Genomic DNA, 22,704 nt, shown 5'->3' on the forward strand with positions numbered 1-22,704 from the left:
GCTTTCGGAGGCTTCCTCCTTCTTCAGGTGAATGTGGCTCCACAACATTCACCTGAGGAAGGAGGAAGCCTCCGAAAGCTTGTGAAATTTAAAATAAATTTGTTGGACTATAACTTGGTGTTGTAAAATTGTTTACAATTTGTGGAAGTATGCATTTAATTAGAAGATCTTGGAAGTGTGATAATCTACTGTCCCTCTAGTGAGTCTCCAGTTGCTAGAGGTACTGTTAATAATGGCTAGAAATTTATTTAATTAGAATAACTTCCCCCTGACCCCACATACTCTGATTTTGTCAGTGGCCAAAAATAATTGCCAGGATCATTGGCCCATGCATTTTCTGGACCTATTTTACAAGCACCATTTTTTCCACTGCTTTTCCCCTTCCTCCTCTTTTTCTGCTCCTAAAGGTGTAACATCTTGCTGGATTCAATTCCATGTTGGCTGTCACCCTCTGCTATCTCTCCCCAAAATTGGAAAATCTGCCACGCACAGTGTCTCCCAGTGCTAACTTTTGTTTTAAAAGAATGGGGAGATTCTGTTCCTGAATAAACTTAATTTGGACAAAAATTATTTCATCAAACATGGCTTTGTCAATAAGAATTTTAGACAGAAATAATCAGGAGATAAATAGGTATTCACAATATTGAGGTATTCATAAGGCTTTTATGAGTGAGAGGTAAATATATTCCCTGTCTTGAGGGGAATTTAACGGGCAGCATGGTTAACACAACTTATTTATTTGAAATTATTACTGTGTGCTCTAATTATTTATAGGATTACAATAGAGTTTTCACTTTCCTGTTCTGTATTTATAGTTTTATATTAAAAAATTAATTAAAAATCACTGAAATGTAGTTTCAGTAAGTATGTTTTCAAGGAAACTTTTTCTTTCAGGTTTATAATCGCCTTGACAGAAATTGCTGTGGATTCAGACCCAGAAAGGAGGATACTTGTGTTCGAAATGGCTTGAAAATGAAATGTAACGAGCAAGACAACATCGACTTGGTTCATATCATATACAGAGAGCATGATCAACGGCATTTGGTCTTCATAGACAATAAAGGCTACTTTGACAGAAATGAAGATAACCTTAATTTTAAAGTACTAGAAGGAATAACTGAGTGAGTATGATATTTAGAATGGGAAGTTGAAATGACCAGCATGGTGATGTGCTACTTTGAGGCCCATTAGACACACTTCAGTTGCAATGTTATGGGTGAGGGGAGTAGTGGAGAATCTAGTCTTTCTAACACATATGTCCTTTGGATCATCACCTATTAGATAAAACATGAAAATAACCAAGAGATTGGTACATAAAATTGGAGAGGATAGGAGGTTGATGGCCGAATGTTTCTTTATCAGTCTTCCTTTCTATTCAATCTCTTGGACTTGACTTTGGTCGAAGAAGTCCTAGCTGATCAAAGTTACTTAATGAAGAAAAAGACATGTATTCATGGTTAACTGACAGACTACAATGCTGCTGCTATATGTAGTACAGACATAATCATTTTACCGATGGGCCATAAGCCATTAAAGAAAAAATATAGAAAGAACGCTGCCACGTACACCCCCCACCCCCCCTCTCAGGCATCCATGCCACAATCTGCACTCTGCTGAACAAGTTGGGTGCCCTAGATGTGCCCCTAGTGGTGCGGTTGCCCCCGAGGACATGTAAATTAGGACAACCTCCCCCTGACCCCACATTCAAAGATTTTGTTAGTAGCCCATAATAATTGCCAGGATCATTAGCCCGTGCATTTTATGGACCCACTTTTCAAGCTCCATTTTTTCCACTGTTTTTTCCCTTCCTTCCCCTTCTCTGCTCCTGAAAGTGCAACATCTTACTGGGTGCAATTCCATGTTGGCTGTCACCCTCTGGTACCTCTCCCCAAAAGCCATTTGTCATGTGTGAACCCAGATTGCAATTGCTAGCAGGCTTTTCATTCATGGGAGACATCACAGCCATGTTTAATTATCTCATGTCCACACGCTCACACTTGCAACAGGGGTCACTGGATAGCAATCAGGAGCATGATGCCTGGCTGATTTTCCTCTCCCTAACCACAGGGCACTGAATACAATTGTGCCCTCGTATCGACTTGGCTGAGATCAGCTAACTCCTTATAGGTGGAGGTTTGAACCTGGGAGTTCTCTTGCCTTATGCTTCAGTTACTACATTATCCAGTGGAGCCATCAGGGAAGCTTTTCAAGCACAATGTCACACGTGAAAGGTTAAACTCAACAGTTGCGAAAATAATGAATCTCATTACTCTTCTGAAACTTACAAGGGTGCAATAAATTCTACAATAGGTTTGAAGTCGGGAAGAGAGAGCCAATTGGAGTATTTTAGTTAGATTAAGGTACTTTATCTAACCATAATTCATGCTGGATGATTAATTAGAGCCATTTTCTCATAATTTTAGATAAGTATTTTTGCTCTATTCTCTGTTGGCAGTTATGAATTTTGAGATTGTTTCTGGAATATAACATTTTAATTCAGATTTTGATCACTTCTGTCGACTTCAAGAAATTAGCATTCTTCTTTCGTTCACTCACCATCATCAGGGAACAACTCCAACATTTACTACTCAATCATGTATTACTAATGAGTGTAGTAATAAGTTGAGGGCCAGTATTCCAGAAAGAAACACACCAGAATGTTCATGACAATGAAACATGAGAAAATGAGATGTCAACCTCGGCTCAGTGGAAGCATACTTTACTTTGAGTCAAAAAGTTGTAGGTTCAAGCTCCATGCCAGGACTTGAGCAAGCACACAATCTCAGCTGACACTTCAGTGCAACACTGAGCGAGTGCTGCATTGTTGGAAGTGCCGACTTTCAGATGAGATCATCATTTCAGATGAGATGTTAAACTGAGTCCCTTTTTGCACTCTCAGGATGATGTAAAAGATCCCTTGGCACTATTTATCCTGGCTAATATTTATCCCTCAACCACTAAAACAGTTTGGCCCTGATATTTATGGGAAGACAGGGGTAGGTCAAAAATGGCTGAAGATCCCGGCAAGGCCGGGGATGCGGAGGTGTTGCCGAATTAACGACAGGACCTCATTATCATTTTTTAGCACGTTTCCCGCCTGGCAGCCGGCCAAATGGATAGCCTGACCGGCGAGCAGGAAGGACCACCAGCGGCAGGAGGCTGCAACTGGGGACCCTTGGGGATGGTTCCCAGCAATTGGGAGGTCTTAGAGCCCGGTAATCGGGAGGGGGGAAACAGCCCATGATCGGGAGGTGGGTAACCGGGAGGGCTGGGGGTAGGTTGGCAACTGGGAAGGCTGGGGATGGGAGGAAGCTGGCGACCAGGACTGGGGGAGGCTGAAGGCTTTCTTGAGGATCTGGGGGGAGCACCCTGCTCCTCCTGACCCATAAGGAGTGCTGAAAAAGGCACTTATGTTGTGGAGCTCCTGCCTCCTTTTCACTGCCAGGTTTCCCGACCACTGGGAAAACCGTGCAGCAGCTCTCAATTATAAATTGGGTTCCCAACTGCACTGTTAATTAAGTGTCCCATCACTCCACGGCGGGAGACTCACACACCCCGATATCTGCAGCTGTAAAAAATGCGGCGGGCGCATGTTGGAATCACATTCCCTGTATTTAACTCTTTAATCCCCAACCCTCTCCTGCCCGTAGTTGGGGGCTTAATATCGAGGCCTTTATCTCATTCTTGCTGTAGGCAAATTGGCTGCTGTGCTTCCCTCCATTACAACAGCAACTACACTTCAAAAGTGCTTCATTGGCTGTGAAATGCTTTGGGACTTCCTGGGGTCACAAAAGGTGCAAGTGCTTTCTTTCTTTCAGAATGGTGCCTTTGGAAAACCTTGAGCTGTTGTGCTTTTTATTTACTTAATTCACACTAAGAAAGTTCTGTACTGGTCAATTGGATTGCATTGGCTGGGAACAATTAAAATCAACCCCATAGAATTTTGAATAGTTGACTTCAATGGAAAGGAAATTTGGGTGGTGTGTGTAAAATGGCCGGCCAACCCACTGCAGCCTGTTTCCTGCCCGGCAGGAGCAGGTAAAATCGATCCCTAACCCTGTGATATACAACACTGTTACTTTCAGGATCTTTCTCAAAAACTATTATATTGAGTGCATGTATTTTACAATAGACTGGGGTCTGAGTTTACTCTGGGCAAGGACCCTTAAGCCACACTGGAATAAATATTATGAAAATCTGATTTTTGCACTTATCAACGCAATACATGTCTTTTCTGGAGATCGAAATACTTTATCACCATTAGCAGAATCAACCACTCCCAGAAGCAGAGTAAATCTCTCTCTATGCCGTGCCAGAAAGGTGTCTCAACCCAACCTCAGAATTGTACCCTGTACTGCACTTGCGTGACAATTCCATACGCTACACCAGCTTTCTTTAATTCACAATTCATTAAGTGATATTGTGATGAATTTTACAATTTAGCATTCCAGGCACAGAGCTTCAGATCATGGAAACATATATTGGGAATTCAGGCACTGAGGTCACCATGTCCGATTCGCGACCTACACGATTCACTGGACAAAATCATGCAGTTATGCTGACTTGAGTGCTTGAACTTTCAATGTGTGCTTCTGTTATGTGAAGCTCTGTGCAGGGAACATTGATTTGTAAAATTTACACCAGTCAATTTGTTGTGGATTATTGGTCATATTGTGCTGTGTACTTATAGCTACTAGGAACTGAGTTGAGACTATCTGAATTCGTTTCACTCGGGACACTTTACATTGCTAGGAAGAAGAGACCTATCCATTGGGATTGGATTTGGAACTATGGCCTAGAAATTGATTTGTGCCTGAGTTCGGGTGCAAATCCAGCGACAAATGCAAAATGCCACACCGAAACTGAGGAGCGAGAGAACCACACGATATGAGTCCTCTTGTATCATCAGGACACAGCCAGCGTGCTGGGCTGCCAGTGGTGCCCCGAGGTACAGTGCACCGGTCACAAAGAAGACGAAGATCGGCCGGTAGGGACACCCACACCGGAGCTACCTTGAGGGAGGAGGGGGGCAAGCGTTGGCCGGCAGGGATACCCGAACCGGAGGAGGGGGCAGGTTTTGGCCGGCAGGGATACCCATACTGGAGGAGGGGGGCAAGCGTTGGCTGGCAGGGATACCCGTACTGGAGGAGGGGGCAAGCGTTGGCCGGCAGGGATACCCGAACCGGAGGAGGGGGCAAGCGTTGGCCGGCAGCAGCCTACAGTTTTATTGTGGAGCTCCTTCTGGCTCCACATTCAGTTAAGTAACAAATTTTTTACTTACCTTTTTGGTGTCAGCATCCAGTGGTCCCTTTAAAGTTCACTGGTTTGTCTGCTGTTCGCCTGAGAAAATGGACTGCAGCAGTCAGGTTCCAATATCAGAAAGGGGCCTGAAATAGGCATTAGGCCCCTAATTCGTATTGGCAATGGGCTTAATCTCTATTTCAGGCGGGCCCCCTGGATGACTATAGGGCGCCCTAACCAATATGGCGTGAGGCGCATACCTAGCCTCCGCGGAATAAGCACGTGTACGCCGCACCTCATATTAAACCCTCAGCACTTGTTTTTCGCCCGAAAAACAGACGGTGCACAATCCAATTTCTGGGCCCAAGTCCCAGAGGTAAAAGACTGGTGTGCTAACATGGCATACCATCCAGTACACTCATTGACTGAAATCTCCCCAATCATAGTCCATAGGAGAACATTCCACTTACTACTATAGGGGAAATATTTTTAATGTAAAGTACTCTTCCTCTCTTTCCCTCCCACTGCCACCCAGTTAGGTATTCAGATAAAAGTTTGTTTTCTCCTAATAGATAGGAAAGTATAAATCTTTCTCACACCCTCCTGGAAAGTCAACATTACAGATTAGGAAGTTCCATTGGTGTGTCCAGCTGACATTAGTCACACGCTCAGGCACTGAGCAATTTTACACTGGTCAGTAACCTTGTCATTCTTGTATAGTGATCGAAAGCAATCAGACATTTTGAAATTCAGTTCCAGCTGAGTACTGTAGCAGCTTCTGTTGAGCGTAGGTTTTCCACTCACCAATGGATTTTATCAGTGTTTTTTTTAACGCATGGTGCAAGTGACCAGGATATATGGGCACAAAAGTACTTCCTGAATAGAATATAAATTAATTGATGAAGGTACAAATTATCTCAACTTTAAATGTGGCAAGATGTGATATACATATTTTATTATGGTTCCTTCAAATATTTAATATTTTCAGCACCAAAATGTTTTTTAAACGATTAGTTCTGTGACTTCATAAATATTTTTGTTTTGGAATAGAGACTCCTGTTCAGCTTCTTTATAATTTGGAGTTAATTTGCTGCAAAGTGCCCATGATGCCGTTCTAAAAATAAAGGAAAAGGTATATTTAGCTTGAAGTAACAGAAAATATGAAGCATGATATAGAGCTCATTAATATATTGAATTGGATTGAACAAGCACAACACCAGCGACCAAAAAATGTACATGCTTGCAAAAATAGTGGGTCAGTATACTGACATAACAGTTATATAGCATTGATACGATCTGTGTTTGAAAATAAGGTTCAAATTGTCTTGCTCCTTATTCCATTTCTTGTTGCAAACCACTTTCCAGAACAGCCTGTGAGCTAATTTCACATACAAGCAGCTGTAGGCTGCCTTTTTTACTGATGGCAGCCTACTGTGAAGACAGCACTTGGGTGTAACAAACCTAAGCTAGACGAACACAATGTGCCAGAATACTCATTTTTCTTGATGATGGATAACTGTGATGTCTCTGAAATCAGACTCCAGGGTAGCTTTGCATAATCTGAAAAGCAAATGGAGGATTCAGCATCCTTATCTAAGTGTAATAATCAATGGTGGGAGGAAGAGGGAATTTGAGTGTAGCAGTCATTGGCAGTGAGACAGGAGAGGGAATCTCAGATTGGAACAATCAATGACAATAAGGGAGGAGGGGGAATCTCAGAGTAGAACAATCAATGACATTGAGGGAGGGGGGGAATCTCAGTGGAAAAGTCAATGGCAGTAGGGGAGGAAGGGGAATATCATTGAATTATTATATGATTGAATTTTTTGAGGAGGTAACAAGGAGGGTCAATGAGGGTAGCATGTTTCATATAGTCTGCATGGATTTTAGCAAGGCTTTTGACAAGTCCCACGTGGCAGACTGGTCAGGAAAGTAAAAGGCCGTGGGATTCAAGGGAAAGTGGCAAGTTGGATTCAAAATTGGCTCAGTGGCAGGCAGCAAAGGGTAATGGTCGACTTGTATTTTTGTGACTGGAAGGCTGTTTCCAGTGGGGTTCCGCGGGTTCAGTACTAGGTCCCTTACTTCTTGTGGTATATATTAATGATTTAGACCTAAATATAAGGGGCATGATTAAGAAGTTTGCAGATGATACAAAAATTGGCCATGTGGTTGATAGTGAGGAGGAAAGCTGTGGTCTGCAGAAAGATATCAATGGACTGGTCAGAAAAGTGGCAAATGGAATTCAATCTGGAGAAGTGTAAGGTAATGCATTTGGGGAAGGCAAACAAGGCAAGGGAATACACAATAAATGGGAGGATACTGAGAGGTGTAGAGGAAGAGAGGGACCTTGGAGTGCATGTCCACAGATCCATGAAGGTAGCAGAACAGGTAGATAAGGCGGTTAAAAAGGCATACAGGATACTTTCCTTTATTAGCCGAGGCATAGAATATAAGAGCAGGGAGGTTATGCTAGAACTGTACAAAACATTAGTTAGGCCACAGCTTGAGTACTGCATACAGTTCTGGTCACCACATTACAGGAAAGAGGTGATTGCACTAGAGAGGGTACAGAGGAGATTTATGAGGATGTTGCCAGGGCTGGAGAATTTTAGCTATGAGGAAAGATTGGATAGGCTGGGGGTTGTTGTCATTGGAACAGAGAAGGCTGAGGGGTGATTTAATAGAGGTGTATAAAATTATGAGAGGCCCAGCTGGAGTGGATAGGAAGGACCTATTTCCCTTAGCAAAGGGGCCAGTGATCAGGGGGCATAGATTTAAAGTAATTGGTAGAAGGATTAGAGGGGAGCTGAGGAGAAATTTTTTCACTCAGAGGGTGGTAGGGGTCTGGAACTCACTGCCTGATAGGGTGGTAAAGGCAGAAACCCTCAACACTTTTAAAAAGTACTTGGATATGCACTTGAAATGCTGTAACCTACAGGGCTATGGACCAAGTGCTGGAAAGTGGGATTAAGCTGGATAGCTCTTTTTTAGCCGGCATGGACACAATGGGCTGAATGGCCTCCCTCTATGCACTAACTTTCTATGATTCTATGATTCAGAGTGGAACAGTCAGTAGTAGTGAAGGAGGAGGGGAGAATCTCAGAGTGGAACAGTCAATGGTAGTAAGGGGGAGGCAAGAATATCAGCGTAGAACAGTAAGTGGCATCGATGGAGGAGGGGCAATATCAGAGTGGAATAGTCAGTGGTAGCGAGGGAGGTGTTTAGTTCAAATTCAGCTGTATCTCAAAAATAACGTTTGTCCGTTAGTACTGTATATGGGCAAAAAAGAAAAATATTTAGTGTGCTCTATCTGAGCCAAGATATGTATCCCTGTGGGAAAGAAATAATGCATAATGGAATGTGTTTGACTCCATGTTAAAAATAAAATATCCCATTGAGCACTGTGAAATCTGTAGATTATCTGATGAGTTATGATGATTAAGTAACATGCAAGTAGTCCAGGTGGTGATGATATTTATAGATCGCTCATAACAGTCAGGATAAGCCCCTTGTGCAAATAGAACAGGAGGTCTCCTTTAACAGTTAAATTTGAGAAGGACAATGCAGCTGCAGCATCATGATTCCCAGGGTAACACAAAACAGAGTTTGATCGTTGCCAGATCGGAACTATGAAGTCCAGTATGAAGCTGAATTCATAATTCCTGAATAGACGCAGAGACAGAAGTTATTGTTTGGTATGTTGGGTACTATTTCTATCAGAATCACCTATTTTTATTATTCAGAAGAGTAACTGAGGTGGTCAATTTATTTTACACAGAAGTCCACTTAAAGCTGACTTTGAAAAGATCAGGATCCACTTACAATTGAAAGCTCGCCTTTATTACAAGGGGGTTGGAGTACAAAAGTAAGGAAATCTTGCTGCAATTGTACAGGGCTTTGGTGAGTCCACACCTGGATTACTGTGTACAGTTTTGGTCTCCTTACCTAAGGAAAAATATATTTGCCTTAGAAGGGGGTGCAACGAAGGTTCACCAGATTGATTCCTGGGATGAGAGGGTTGTCCTAGGAGGAAAGATTGAGTAGAATAGGCCTATACTCTGGAGTTTAGAAGAATGAGAGGCGACCTCATTGAAACATATAAGATTCTAAGAGGGCTTGGCAGGGTAGATGCTGAGAGGATGTTTCCCCTGGTTGGAGAGTCTAGAACTAGGGAACATAGTCTCAGAATAAGGGACATTTAGGACTGGGATGAGGAGGAATTTCTTCACTCAGAGGGTTGTGAATATTTGGAATTCTCTAGCCCAGAGGGCTGTGGATGCTCAATCATTGAATATGTTCAACACTGACATCAATAGATTTTTGGACTCTAAGGGAATCAAGGGATATGGGAATTGGGCAGGAAAGTGGAGTTGAGGTCGAAGATCAGCCATGATCGTATTGAATGGTGGTGCAGGCTCGAGGGGCCGTATGGCCTACTCCTGTCCCTATTTCTTATGTTCTGCCCAGCAACAAAACCATTTCTATTCATCCTGCAAAAGAAAGAAAGACTTGCATTTATATAGCGCCTTTTACGACCTAAGAACATCAACAAAGTGCTTTTACAGCCAATGAAGTACTTTTGAAGTGTAGTCTCTGTTATAATGTAGGAAACGCAGCAGCCAATTTGCACACAGCAAGCTCCCCCAAACAGCATTGTGATAAAGAACTGATAATCTGTTTTAGTGATATTGGTTGGGGGATAAATGTTGACCAGGATATCAGGAGAACTCCTCTCCTCTTCTTTGAATACAGCCATGGGATTTTTTACATTCACCTGAGAGAGTAGATGAGGCCTCGGTTTAACATCTCATCTGAAGTACAGCACCTCCAACAGTGTAGTACTCCCTTAGTATTGCACTTGAGTATCAGCCTACACTTTGTGCTTGAGTCTCTGGTGTGGGACTTGAACCCACAGCTTTTATGACTTAAAGGCAAGAATTCGACCAACTGAGCTACGGCTGACAAGTGTCCTGTTTAAAAGCAATTTGGTAACATAAAAAGCCATGTAAGATCAACGGCATTAAAAATAAAAATGAAATGTCTGGCCTCCTTCTCACACTGCATTAATTTGTTTGCCAAATTCCTCTATTTTCAGAATCTTCTTGATTGCAAATTAATCCTTATTTATAGGCCGTATTTGTGTTAAATCGAATTTGCTATGGACTAATTTTCTTGTTTTGCTTTTTACTTTTTATGAAGGTATAATTTTCTTTTTATTCGTTCATGGGATGTGGGTGTTGCTGGCAAGGCCAGCATTTATTGCCCATCCCTAATTGCCCTTGAGAAGGTGGTGATGAGCCGCCTTCTTGAACCGCTGCAGTCTGTGTGGTGAAGGTTCTCCCACAGTGCTGTTAGGAAGGGAGTTCCAGGATTTTGACCCAGCGACGATGAAAGAACGACGATATATTTCCAAGTCTGGATGGTGTGTGACTTGGAGGGGAACGTGCAGGTGGTGTTGTTCCCATATGCCTGCTGCCCTTGTCCTTCTAGGTGGTAAAGGTCGCAGGTTTGGGAGTTGTTGTCGAAGAAGCCTTGGCAAGTTGCTGCAGTGCATCCTGTGGATGGTACACACTGAGCCACCATGTGCCGGTGGTGAAGGGAGTGAGTGTTTAGGGTGGTGGATGGGGTGCCAATTAAGTGAGTTGCTTTGTCCTGGATGGTATCTAGTTTATAATATCCTTTTTATTCCCCAGTTCCTCTTGTCTGCACGAGGCGATGCACCACATGCAACCATATGGGCAAGAAGGCAACCTCCTCTGAGGCCTTTTTTTTATTCATTCATGGGGTATGGGCGCACTGGCGAGGCCAGCATTTATTGCCCATCCCTAATTGCCCTTGAGAAGGCCTCTCCCAATATTGCATTGATCTAGCCTCCAGGAGGCAAGCAACATTGGTTCAGGAATGAATCTCGCTCTGATTTTCTCTTCCCTCACTCTTCCCTCCTCACTGCAGCATGACTGAAATTGGAAACTCAGTTGTACGGCTGAGTGAACCCGCAGCCCACCACCGACATGGCATGTTGTTAGTGATCCAACCTGTTGTGATTCCAATTAACCCACAGTTTTCTTATTTTAGCCAGTTGTTCACTGGATACTCTGAAGAGAGGTGGACGATTTGTTCACTGCTTAGTTGTCAAGATCTGAAATCAATAAATTCTGAAAACTGCCACAATAATTATTCAAATTTATTAACAAAAACTGGTTATTTGGATTTGCATGGTGATGGCAAATCATTGAAATAAGTTGCACAACTAATCAACACATTTTCATTATAAATAAATTAGTTTATAAATAAATAAATACATTTGTATAGCACCAAACCACATTAAAGGATCTCAAAGTACTTCATACAATACATTAATTTTGGAAAGACAAACCAGCCATTAGATTTTTGGTTTCAGATGTTCACCAAATATTGGTAAAGTTCCAAAATTAGTTTCAAGATTTGTCGACATGTGTTAACATATCTATTGTCACTGCAAAACAAGTTGACAGAATAGTTCCTTAAACGGGCAGCTGTGATTTAAATTAACTTTAAGTTTGAAGTTATGTTGTTGGTAAACCGTATCTTGTTTTGTGGTATTGTACCCCAACCAACTATAGCTACTTGAAATCGGTGTTAGTTGGAAGTATAACGGTGAATAATTGAAGTGACTTGGCACAACAGAGGGTTGTTTGACATGGGTTTGTCACCCTAAACCCCAACTCTGCTGATTTCATGATCTCAGCCCCATCGCTTTTTGCTAGTACCAAGTGGAGGCCAGATGCTTCCCCCCACAGATAGGGAGGAAAACTCCCAGGAAATGTTATCTCTGATCTGGTCTTGTAAATCTCCCATTGATTGGTTTCAGGGCACTGTTGATGGAGGCCTGAGAGCATGTTAGCCATTTTGCTTTTGCTGTTGTAAATAGTATGTGGCATAGGGAGACCCAGTTGAGAAAATGGAACAAAATAATTCTACTAGGCTCTGCCCCTCTATGTGTAAATATCAGGACTATTACCACTGCTTCCCTGAGTCCACCCCCACCTTCCACCAACCGCTCCTGGGGAGCAGAGGTAAGATGTGCGGATAGGAGGGAAATGGGCTGGGGTGCTGGAGCCAGCCCCCCTGCTGGCATGTATATGCAGCAGGCAGGGACAGGGCAGCCCTTAATGGTCCCGGCGAGGGTGGGGGGAGGAAAATCCATGTTGTGTCAAGGAGATGGCAGTAGGCCTCACACACCCCGCCCCCCCGCCCCAATAATCTGCATGCTGATTCCACCAGTATTCTGCCTGATTTGGGGCAGGATAGTAGAGGAGAATCCAGTCCCGTGTATCTGCTTAATGGGTGTTGAGATTGACAAACCAAATTATTTGCCTTAAAAAAAGGATGTTTGCAGCAAGTAAACTTGAAGAACTGGTCCTGTTGTTAATATTCTATATTACTGAAAGGATGAGCACTGTTTGATGTGACTTTGCTAATGCATAATGTATATAAATGTAAACTGGTAAGATCTCTTGATGCAGTTAGTTATTTTATAGCATGAAAGAAAAACAGACTATCTAGGTAATTAAGAGATTTTATTTGAAAATGTTAACTGCTTTTTGTCAATGTTTATTTTGTCTGTCGTTGACAAGGTTGAACATTGTTGTGAACAGGGGATAATCTGTCTCCAGCATTTTAGCTTTGATTCCATCACAAGTCATATAATCTAAAATCTTTTTCTTTGATTTATCATCCAGAGTTGTCTCATAGGGTGTGTACTGAACTTTCACATTGCTGTGAAATGCTTTATGCTTTGCAACAATGCTAAAGTTGCAGTGCAATCAGGTCCTGACCCGACTCCAGGGTGGAGTGGTGTGAGAGACTCCTGTCTCACAACAGCAGCTTGCATTTAAATTACACCTTTACCAGAGACAAACATTCCACAGAGGAGAAGAGAAGTGGGCGCTGAGACATTGCAGGAAAGTTAGCAGAGCTGATCATGAACACGGTTGAATGCTTTTAAAGGGAGGAACGCAGAAAGGTGGTGGGGCTTTGGAGTTCCAAGAAATTGGGCCAAGGCAGCTGAAGGATCTGCTGCAGAAGGTCGAGTAGAAGTGGAGTGCATAGGAAGCCAGAGTCAGAGGACCTGAGGATATAGGAAGGGACATATGGATGGGGAAGGTTGCAGAGATAGGCTGGAGCCAAGCCATGGAGAGATTTGTAGACAATGATTTTAAATTAAATTCATTGGAGGCTGGGTTTCCATTGCAGGAGAGCAACGGTGATGGGCAAGTGGGGCTTAGTACAGGATGCGAGCAGCAGAGTTTTGGATGGTTTGGAGATGTTGAAGAATGGATGTGGGGAGACCAGCAAGGAGGGTATTGCAGAAGTTGAGTCTAGAGGTGACAAATGGTTGAAAGATCTTGACAGCAGTGGAGCTAAGGGTAGGAACAGAGGCAAGCAAGTAGGTGGAAGTAAGCGATCTTGGTAGTGGATAGGGTATTGGGCTTAAAGCACAGCTCTGGGTCAAACAGAAAGCTGACATTGCATGCAACTTGGTTCAGCCTAAGAGAACAGCCAGGGAGGGGATTGGAGTCAATGGCAGAGTTATGTGGGTGGTGGAAAATGATGATTTTAGTCCTGGAATCGTAGAATCATAGAATGATACAGCACAGAAGGAGGCTACTTGTCCCATCATGCCTGTGCCAGCTCTTTGCAAGAGCTATCCAATTAGTCCCACTCTCCTGCCCTTTCTCCATAGCCTGCAAAATATTCCCCTTCAAGTACTTATCCAATTCCTTTTTGAAAGTTATTATTGAATCTGCTTCCACCACCCTTCCAGGCAGTGCATTCCAGATCATAACAACACGCTGCCTAAAAAAATTCTCCTCATCTTGCTTCTGGTTCTTTTACCAATTACCTTAAATCTGTATCGTCTGCTAACCGACCCTTCTGACAGTAGAAACAGTTTCTCTTTATTTATTCCATCAAAACTATTCATGATTTTGAACACCTCTATTAAATCTCCCCTTAACCTTCTCTACTCTACGGAGAACAACCCAGCTTCTCTTGTCTCTCCATGTAACTGAAGTCCCGCATCCCTGGTACCATTCTAGTAAATCTCCTCTGCACCCTCTCCAAGGCCTTCACATCCTTCCTAAAGTGTGATGCCCAGAAATGGACACTGGAGCCTAACCAGTGATTTATAAAGGTTTAGCATAACTTCCTTCCTTTTGTACTCTGCCTCTATTTATAAAGCCAAGGATCCCATATGCTTTTTAACACCCTTTTCAACTTGTCCTGCCACCTTCAATGATTTGTGTATATTTACACCCCCAGGTCTCTCTGTTCCTACACCCCCTTTAAAATTGTACCATTTAGTTTATATTGCCTCTCCTCATTCTTCCTACTAAAATGCATCACTTCACACTTCTCTGCATTAAATTGCATCTGCCATGTGTCTGCCCATTTCACCAGGCTGTCTATGTCCTCCTGAAGTCTGTTAATGTCTTCCTCATGTCTTCCCATGTTCAATTGTGGAAAATTCTGGCTTGTCCCGATTTAATAGATTTAATAGTCTGATTCAATAGTCAGATTTAATAGTCTGACAGCATTGTCGTGGGATTGAGAGAAGTGGTGGAGAGGTAGAGCTGGGCGGTGTCAGCATACATATGGAAGCTGACCCCATATCTATGAACGATGTCACTGAAGGGCAACATATAAATGAGGAACAGTAGGTTCTTGGGCATAAAGGGGAGGTTAGAGATTTGAAATAGTTGGCGAGAATGGATAGGTTAAGGGTGCTCTTTTTTTGAGGTGGGGATGATGATGATGGTTTAGAAAGGAAGAGGGACAGCGCCTGATAAATGAAGGGCCAGAGAAGAGGGAGGTGGGAGTTGGACAATGAATTAGGATAGAGTTGGGCAGATTTTCCAGGGGCGAAGGGTAAGAACAATATGGCTGGAGGTTGGCAGGGAGATGTGGATGATAAGGGAAATGAAGATGTGGGCAGAGATGTCCATATCAATGATTGAGATCTCAGAGGTGGTTAGGCCATTTGGGTGGTGAGCTTAATGGATGGACATGGCTTTGGCTGGGGGAGTTGATGTGAAAGCTGAGGGTAATGGAGGACAGGAGGACAGAGAAGAGGGGTAAGGGGAATTAAGATGCAGGTTATAATCAACAAGGAAGAGTAATCGCGCAGTGCGCAGGCTGAAGGAAGAGCGAACGGAGATGAAGAAAGTGAGGTGTTTAAAAGAAGAGAAGTCCAGAGGAATAGGGAGAGAACAGAAGTGGGACTTGGCAATGAGACCCATGCCACTGCCACAGCCATAGCAGTCTGTTTGGGACACATTGCAAAGCATGTAGCCTGGTGAGGAGTCTTTGATGAGCAGGAAGGATTTACAACCCATAAGCGAGGTTTCTATAAGTGTCCGAAAGTTAATTGATTATTCTGTAATGAGTCATGACTGATGTGGGCCATGTTTGTGAGGGAACAAATATACTGGGGGCAAGATGGTGGTTAATGACCAACCAGTGGGACTTGGGAGGGAGGCTGCAGCATGTGAAGTGGGGATATTGAAACTGTTTGAGAGGTTAACCCTTGGGGAATGAGCTGGGTGAGTTGGTTGCTGTGAGCAGGGGTCGAGGCAATTGGGGTTGCTACTCTGGGAGAGTCAGTGACGGGTGCTGTGGAGGGCACGACAGAAGATACACAGCACTTGGTATAATTCCAATGCAGTGTCATACCTGGTTCCAGGTAAGTTCCAATCATAGCAGGCAGTATAAACGAGATACTGCCTGGCTGGAACCAGTGCTATGCTACCAGTCTCATAACAGGAGCTGCAATGTAAATGCACTCATTGTAACTTGATGAATGACTGGATGGTAATTATCCATTCAGTAATTGGTCAGTAAGAGATACACCAGGGCTCTCATTTCTGTTGAGATTCTTGGGTAGAAATTGGTTGGCGTGAAGCCAGCAGTGGCAATGAAATGGCACACCGCAGCTGATACACAAGAGGATCACGCAAAATTGGCCCTCTTGCGTCATCTGGACATGACCAACATGCTAGGAGCCCAAGGAGGCGAAACATCAGTCCTGAAGAGGACAAAAGGTCATTCGGTGGGGACGCCAGCAGCAGGCCCACGGTAATTCTGGTTAGATCATGAGAGGGCTGAGCAGTGGTCGGCGGTGGCTGCAGTTTTAATGTGGAGCAAGGAGAGCAATTTGACACACAGCACTCTCCTGGCATGGGTAGCCATACTGGACACTCACCCTGGAAAACAGGTGCTGCACAATCCAATTTCTAGGTCCTCATATTTTACAGGAATGAGGAGAGGCGATATAAACTAAAGGGTACAATTCTAAAGGGGGTGCAGGGACAGAGAGATCTGGGGGCATATGTGCACAAATCGTTGAAGGTGGCAGGGCAGGTTGAGAAAGTGGCTAAAAAAGCAGACGGGATCCTGGGCTTTATAAATAGAAGCATAGGGTACAAAAGCAAGGAAGTTATGATGAACCTTTATAAAACACTGGTTCAGCCACAACTGGAGTATTGTATCCAATTCTGGGCACTGCACTTTAGGAAGGATGTGAAGGCCTTAGAGAGGGTGTAGAAAAGATTTACTTGAATGGTTCCAGGGATGAGGGACTTCAGTAACTTGGATAGACTGGAGAAGCTGGGGTTGTTCTCCTTAGAGCAGAGAAGGTTGAGAGGAGATTTGATAGAGGTGTTCAAAATCATGAGGGGTCTAGACAGAGTAGGTAAAGAGAAACTCTTCCCATTGGTGGAAGGGTCAAGAACCAGAGGATACGATTTAAGGTGATTGGCAAAAGAACCAAAGGTGACATGAGGAAAATCTTTTTACGCAGCGAGTGGTTATGATCTGGAATGCACTGCCTGAAAGGGTGGTGGAGGCAGATTCAATTGTGGCTTTCAAAAGGGAATTGGATAAGTACTTGAAGGGAAAAAAATTGCAGGGCTACAGGAATTGGGCGGGGGAGTGGGACTAGCTGGATTGCTCTTGCAGAGAGCTGGCACAGGCTTGATGGACCAAATGGCCTTCTTCTGTGCTGTAACCATTCTATGATTCTATTTCCAGTGGGACTGCAGTTATGGAAAGAATTTCTGCAGTCATGTGATCTGGGGTAGAGGTGACGAAACATCTGGCTATCTGAGCTGCAAAACCACATCCTGGACATTCAGGAAACCAGCAACATAACAACCACAGGAAATAGTTCTCAGACTGTGACTTGGTGCCTTTTCTGGGAAAAGCAGATTACGTTTTCATTGCCAGAGTTGGACTACTCCTGATCAAGGGGATGTCCAATGCCCATGAAAGCTGTAAAAATCGCTACTGAGGTTTTCCAGTAACATTGAGAAAATGAACCTGGTTGCATATTTGTCCAAGAATCTTGGAGAGTCTCAATAGCACATATGTTTCAAAGCATATACATTGTTACTACTGGGGTAGGGACTTTGGGAATGAGTGAAAGCAATAGAGAAAAGCATAGCGAGAGAGGGCATCATCAATCCTTAGCTGAAACCAAACTGCCGCATTCCAGCAACCTTCATAATTAAACTGAGATTGTTTTGAAGATTTGAGGCAAAGTGCTTTTATGCAAATATATATATTTTTGCGCTATGTTTGGTCAATGAATGCGGTATGTTTGTTATACTTTGTCAACAAGTCAGCTTGGCTCAGTTGGTAGTGCTCACCTCTGAGCCAGAAGATTGTGGGTCCAAGCTCCCACTCCAGGACTTGAGCACATAATCCAGGCTGACACTTCACTGCAGTACTGAGGGAATGTTGTATTGTTGGATGTGATATCTTTCAGATGAGATATTAAACTGAGGCTATTCGGTGTATTCAGGTGGCATGTAAAAATCCCATGATAATATTGAAGGATGAACAGGAGTTCTTCTACTATCTGTCTCTCAATTGACATCACCCATAACAGATTATCGGGTCATTTATCTCATTGCTGTTTGTTGGATCTTTCTGTGAGCGATTTGGTGCTACGTTTATCTACCATAATAACAGTGACTACATTTCAAAAAGTACTTCATGCCTGTGAAGTGCTTTTGGACACCCTGAGAATGTGATAAGTGGAAGTTCATTCATCTAGGTAACTGTCTGTCACCTTACTCCATCCCGTAATTTCCATACATGGTATAGTTTACATTCCCATATTATGTACCAAGCAAAATGATTATGAACAGGATATAAAATGTTTTTTTTTATTTCCAGATTTCCAGAATCTGCCATATCTGTCCTGAAGAATGGACATCTCCGAGAAAGGCTCCTTCAGTCTTTGTTCCTCGACAAGCTTTATTGGGAAAGTCAGGGAGGTCGCAGAGGAATCGAGAAGCTGATTGATGTGATCGAAAGGAGGGCAATGATTTTACTTACTTATGTAAATGCACATGGATTCAAAGTGCTACCGATGAATGAGTGATTGTTTGCACTATTGATTAGTATCCTGTAAAGTATCAATTATTGACAAAATAGGTTAATTCCTCAAGATTGTATTTCATTGCTGACAGGAATTTTCTCTATTAATTTTTTCACATATAAACTCTACATTATACATACACTTATAGTCATCAAAAGATATTTGTAAGACAAATATTTAAGAGACAGGCAAGTCTTTGCAACTCAAACATTTATTGCCAACAGAAGTATTTAAAGGGGAAGTTCATTCTAGGTGGAGCACTTTTTATACAAAGTACTTCCCCATTAGATACTAAAAAAATAGATTTATCAAAGTTTGATTAATTTTTAAAAGGTTGGTTTTCTTGCCTGCTAAGAGACATTTGGGGTGGGCCTTTGTATTAGTTGGGTTCCTCCATGACATCAACTTAAACAGTTAGTTTATCAGAGTTATGTGGCTCTTGATTGCTCTCAGGCTGTTCTGAGATTATGCCCCTTTTGTTTTCTTTAAAAACATTTTAGAATGCATGAAGCACTCCTCATTGGTTATTCACAGAGTGGCATGGTGAGAATGGAGACTCACCTCATGTGGCTACTAACAGGTTAAGAACATTGATACAATTAAAGAGCCAAAAACTACAGTTGTGGAATATCTGAAACAAAACCAGAAAATGCTGAAAACATCTGTGGAGGCAACAGATAGGTTAATGTTTCAAGCAATAGGGCCGTAAAGTTATCTATATTCCCTACAACTGAAGGGGATCGATCACCTTTGCTTGATTAAGGTTTGGGATCATTTAGAAAGTCTGAACTGAACTCATTCCAGCTCTCAGCTAACAAAGATTTGGCTGATGCCTACAGAGGATGTAGTGGCTGGAATTCCTGGGGTGGCCCTGAAACTCTCCCAGGCATGCACCCTTGACATGGGGAAACATGTGGAAGATCCGCTCATGGCCCAATCCATCGGAAAATGGCTCTTTGAGAAATTTGGGGCTGAATCCCAGTGTAATTGGGTTCTGCTCCCATTTTCAGAAATCCACCTTGGCCCTAATCAGAATTTTGGGGCCATACTTGTTGGTGAAAGAAGCTATTAAAGGGTATAAAACATAATATATATGTTTTTTAAAAAAAAATTCAGACCAACCAGGTGGATTGGAATGTTTTTTCCAATTCCCTATGTTTGTTTATTCCTTTGACTGTCAAAGAGAAAACTTTAATCTCATCAGTTTGGACAGGATTCATATCCAGGTCTCAGAAGTGAGTATATAGTGTGCAGACCCACTGCAATGATATATTTTTAAAATGACTCCCTTCACTAGCAGGGAAACCTTTTTCTATTTGGTCATTTCTGCTCCCAGTACAGAGAATGTTTTCACAACATGAAAAGGTCTCTGTTTAATATGAAGTTACGTTCCCACACATTTTTTTCTCTTCTAGAATCATTCAAATCAGGGGAAAAAAAGCTGTTAATAACTAATGTCATCCCTTAAATATTCCAAAGAACAGCTGAAAAACATCTTTAAGTGATTGTTTGGAACAGGACAAGCGTAAGTTCATGCTTTAGACACTTAATTCGAATGTGTGATCTGAAAGTTGATATTGATTCTAATTGTCAATATGGAACTAAATGGTTATAACTGAAAACTATACTTTGAGCAGTACAGAAATAAAGTGACTTTTATGTTCAACTCAGCTATTTCCATTTTAATTTTGCCATCGTGTTAAATTGCTTTTTTTTTTCTTGTAGGAGTTGCTATTGGTTACTCTGCAGCAAAATAATAGTGGTGTGAGACAGCTTTGACAATACATTTTTCTGCTTTCTCTGCCTTTGGATATTCTACATTACAGGTAGCTGTAGGAGGGTAGAAAATGTTAGTCACAGGAGTTAACAGCATTTATTGTTAACATCAACATTCAGCCCTAAAAGACCAACATGCCTTATTGAACAGTGTGCCGTAATGCTGCGAACACTCATAGATCTACTATTTGTTGTTGAAACTAAATGGCTACATATCTCTTCTAGTTTGCTAGACTTTTTTTTACAGGTAAACTTTTGTACATACAAAGCTTAAGAAAGCCCAGTGCAACAGAACACATTACCAATTTTTGCAGCCAGTTCCAGATTAGGCATTATTGGATGCAGCTTGTTCTGCATCTGCCCTAACATGAACCTTGCCGCAGCCTCAGTAGACCGTGGCAGTGTGAATTCCTCTGTTCCCTGCACTAGGCATGCCTATGACCTCTCTGAGTGAGATTCCTAACTTGTGATGAACTGTTGTAAGCTTTGTTTTGAGGCTACTAGAAAATAGGATGAAGCTGCTCCAAATTCAATTCGCTTAGGGCCTATCAGATGGAGGCCTGCCACTGCATTAGTAACATGGACATTATCACACAAGGAACAGCATTACACAAGAAAATAATAAATTGATGTAAAAGTGTACGTGAGCCAGCTGGAATAGGACCAATCCACATAAGACCTGTGTCGGCAGGCCTTGTTTACTCATCTTTCATGAAAAAACATTTCTTCCTTTCTCACTATCATCCTTCCTTTATTCGTTTGACTTTACTTACCCTCTTTCACAACACCAAAAAGAAAATTGATGGTTTCTAGTGCACTGCTCCAAAGCTGTGCATTTCAGAGTAGTCCGGTGCCAGTTGTTAACAGGCCAACATTGTGACTAGGTTTCCAGAGACCCTGCATACAGATGATGCTTTTTCCCATAGGGAGAGAGGCAAATTGGTGGTTGATATTCTAGCCTTAGGCCCAATGAATGGCCTCTTATATAATAATGTAGACAGAAGCCTGGAAATTATGCATTGTATACAGATTTGCAAGTAATTTGAATATTATGGAAGAGAGAGAAAAAAGAAAATGAAATCTTCTCTATTATAATTTCTAAATTAGAACATAATGTTTGTAGTTTCAAATGCTGCATACTTGCTCAGTTTATACTTCCAGCCTAGTTTTTAGCATTTACTTACATTTTTTCTTTTTTGTTTCCCATTCTATTAAAATTTACAAGTTTTATTTTTGATGTTGCGTGAGCTGTCGAATTTTCCCTCTCCGAACTTTGCATTGCTGCATTTTGATCCTCCCCTCTCTACTTCTTAAATGTTCTTATATGGAGGAAGTATTTATATTGAAAATTCAATAAGTACAGAATAATGTAAAAGAATAAATTGAGAATAGAGTTAGCTGTATGAGAGAATCGGTTAAGTGTCATCTAATAACTACGTCTTGATTTACCTCGTCTTATGTTCTATTCTTTGTAACCTTGCTTGTGTCATGCACTCGGGACTTTGACCTTTCACCTTGATTTCTCAATTTAAAAAAAGGCACAGTTAAAGGTGCAGATTATTTGGGGAGAAAGAGATTGAGGGAGATAATGGGCTTGATTTTCGCACCCCCGAGTGGGTGCGTTCGTGGCGGGGGGGCTCTGAAAATCGGGGATTCCTGGGGCGGGTCCGGAGCCCGACTCCAGCCCGCCCACTTCCGGGTTCCCCAGTGACGCGCTTAGATGCACGCGCAGCCCCCGCATGTGGGACTCCCACCGGCAATTAAAGCCGACGGGGTGCCACTTAAAGTAATTAACTAGGTACTTCAGGTCGTTTACAGACCTGATTGACCTGATATTTTAGGAGGGGTGGGATTTTCACATCAACTGGGACTGTTTCCCGTACTGGGGGAAACACTCCCAGTTGAAATGGACGTGTTGCAGCCATCAGCCTGTGGCAGCTGCAAAGGTCCATTTGACAGTGGTGGGGGGGGGAGACCCTCACTCATTGCAGGAGGCCACTCTGTCACTTTGGACAAAGTTTGGCCTCCAACACCCTCCTCCTAACAATAAAAGTCACCAACTTGCACACTTACCCCAGTGTCCAGACACATTTACCTACCATGTGGACCCCCTCAAACGTACATCTTCCAGATGGGGGCTGCCATAGCTGCAGTGCTGACCTTCTTGGAGGATGAACAGCCTCGCCGGCCATGCCGTCCACCTCTGACACGTGGAGCTCCACAACACAGTGCTGTGACACATCCACCTGCACAGCAGGAGGGAG

General features: G+C 42.7%; 1 protein-coding gene across 1 annotated transcript in view; it reads left to right on the plus strand.

The window, feature by feature from the left end:
• The window catches only part of gask1b (golgi associated kinase 1B), a 97,881-nt gene extending 77,547 nt beyond the window's left edge, over nucleotides 1-20,334 (plus strand). Inside the window, exons 3-4 of the mRNA XM_067992693.1 lie at nucleotides 895-1,121; nucleotides 18,460-20,334. Coding sequence (XP_067848794.1) covers nucleotides 895-1,121; nucleotides 18,460-18,667 — 435 coding nt within the window. The 3' untranslated portion in view covers nucleotides 18,668-20,334. The remainder of the gene's footprint in view (nucleotides 1-894; nucleotides 1,122-18,459) is intronic.
• The last annotated feature ends 2,370 nt before the right edge of the window (nucleotides 20,335-22,704 follow it).

The sequence above is a fragment of the Heptranchias perlo genome, chromosome 1 (assembly GCF_035084215.1).
Source record: "Heptranchias perlo isolate sHepPer1 chromosome 1, sHepPer1.hap1, whole genome shotgun sequence".
NCBI lineage: Eukaryota > Metazoa > Chordata > Chondrichthyes > Hexanchiformes > Hexanchidae > Heptranchias > Heptranchias perlo.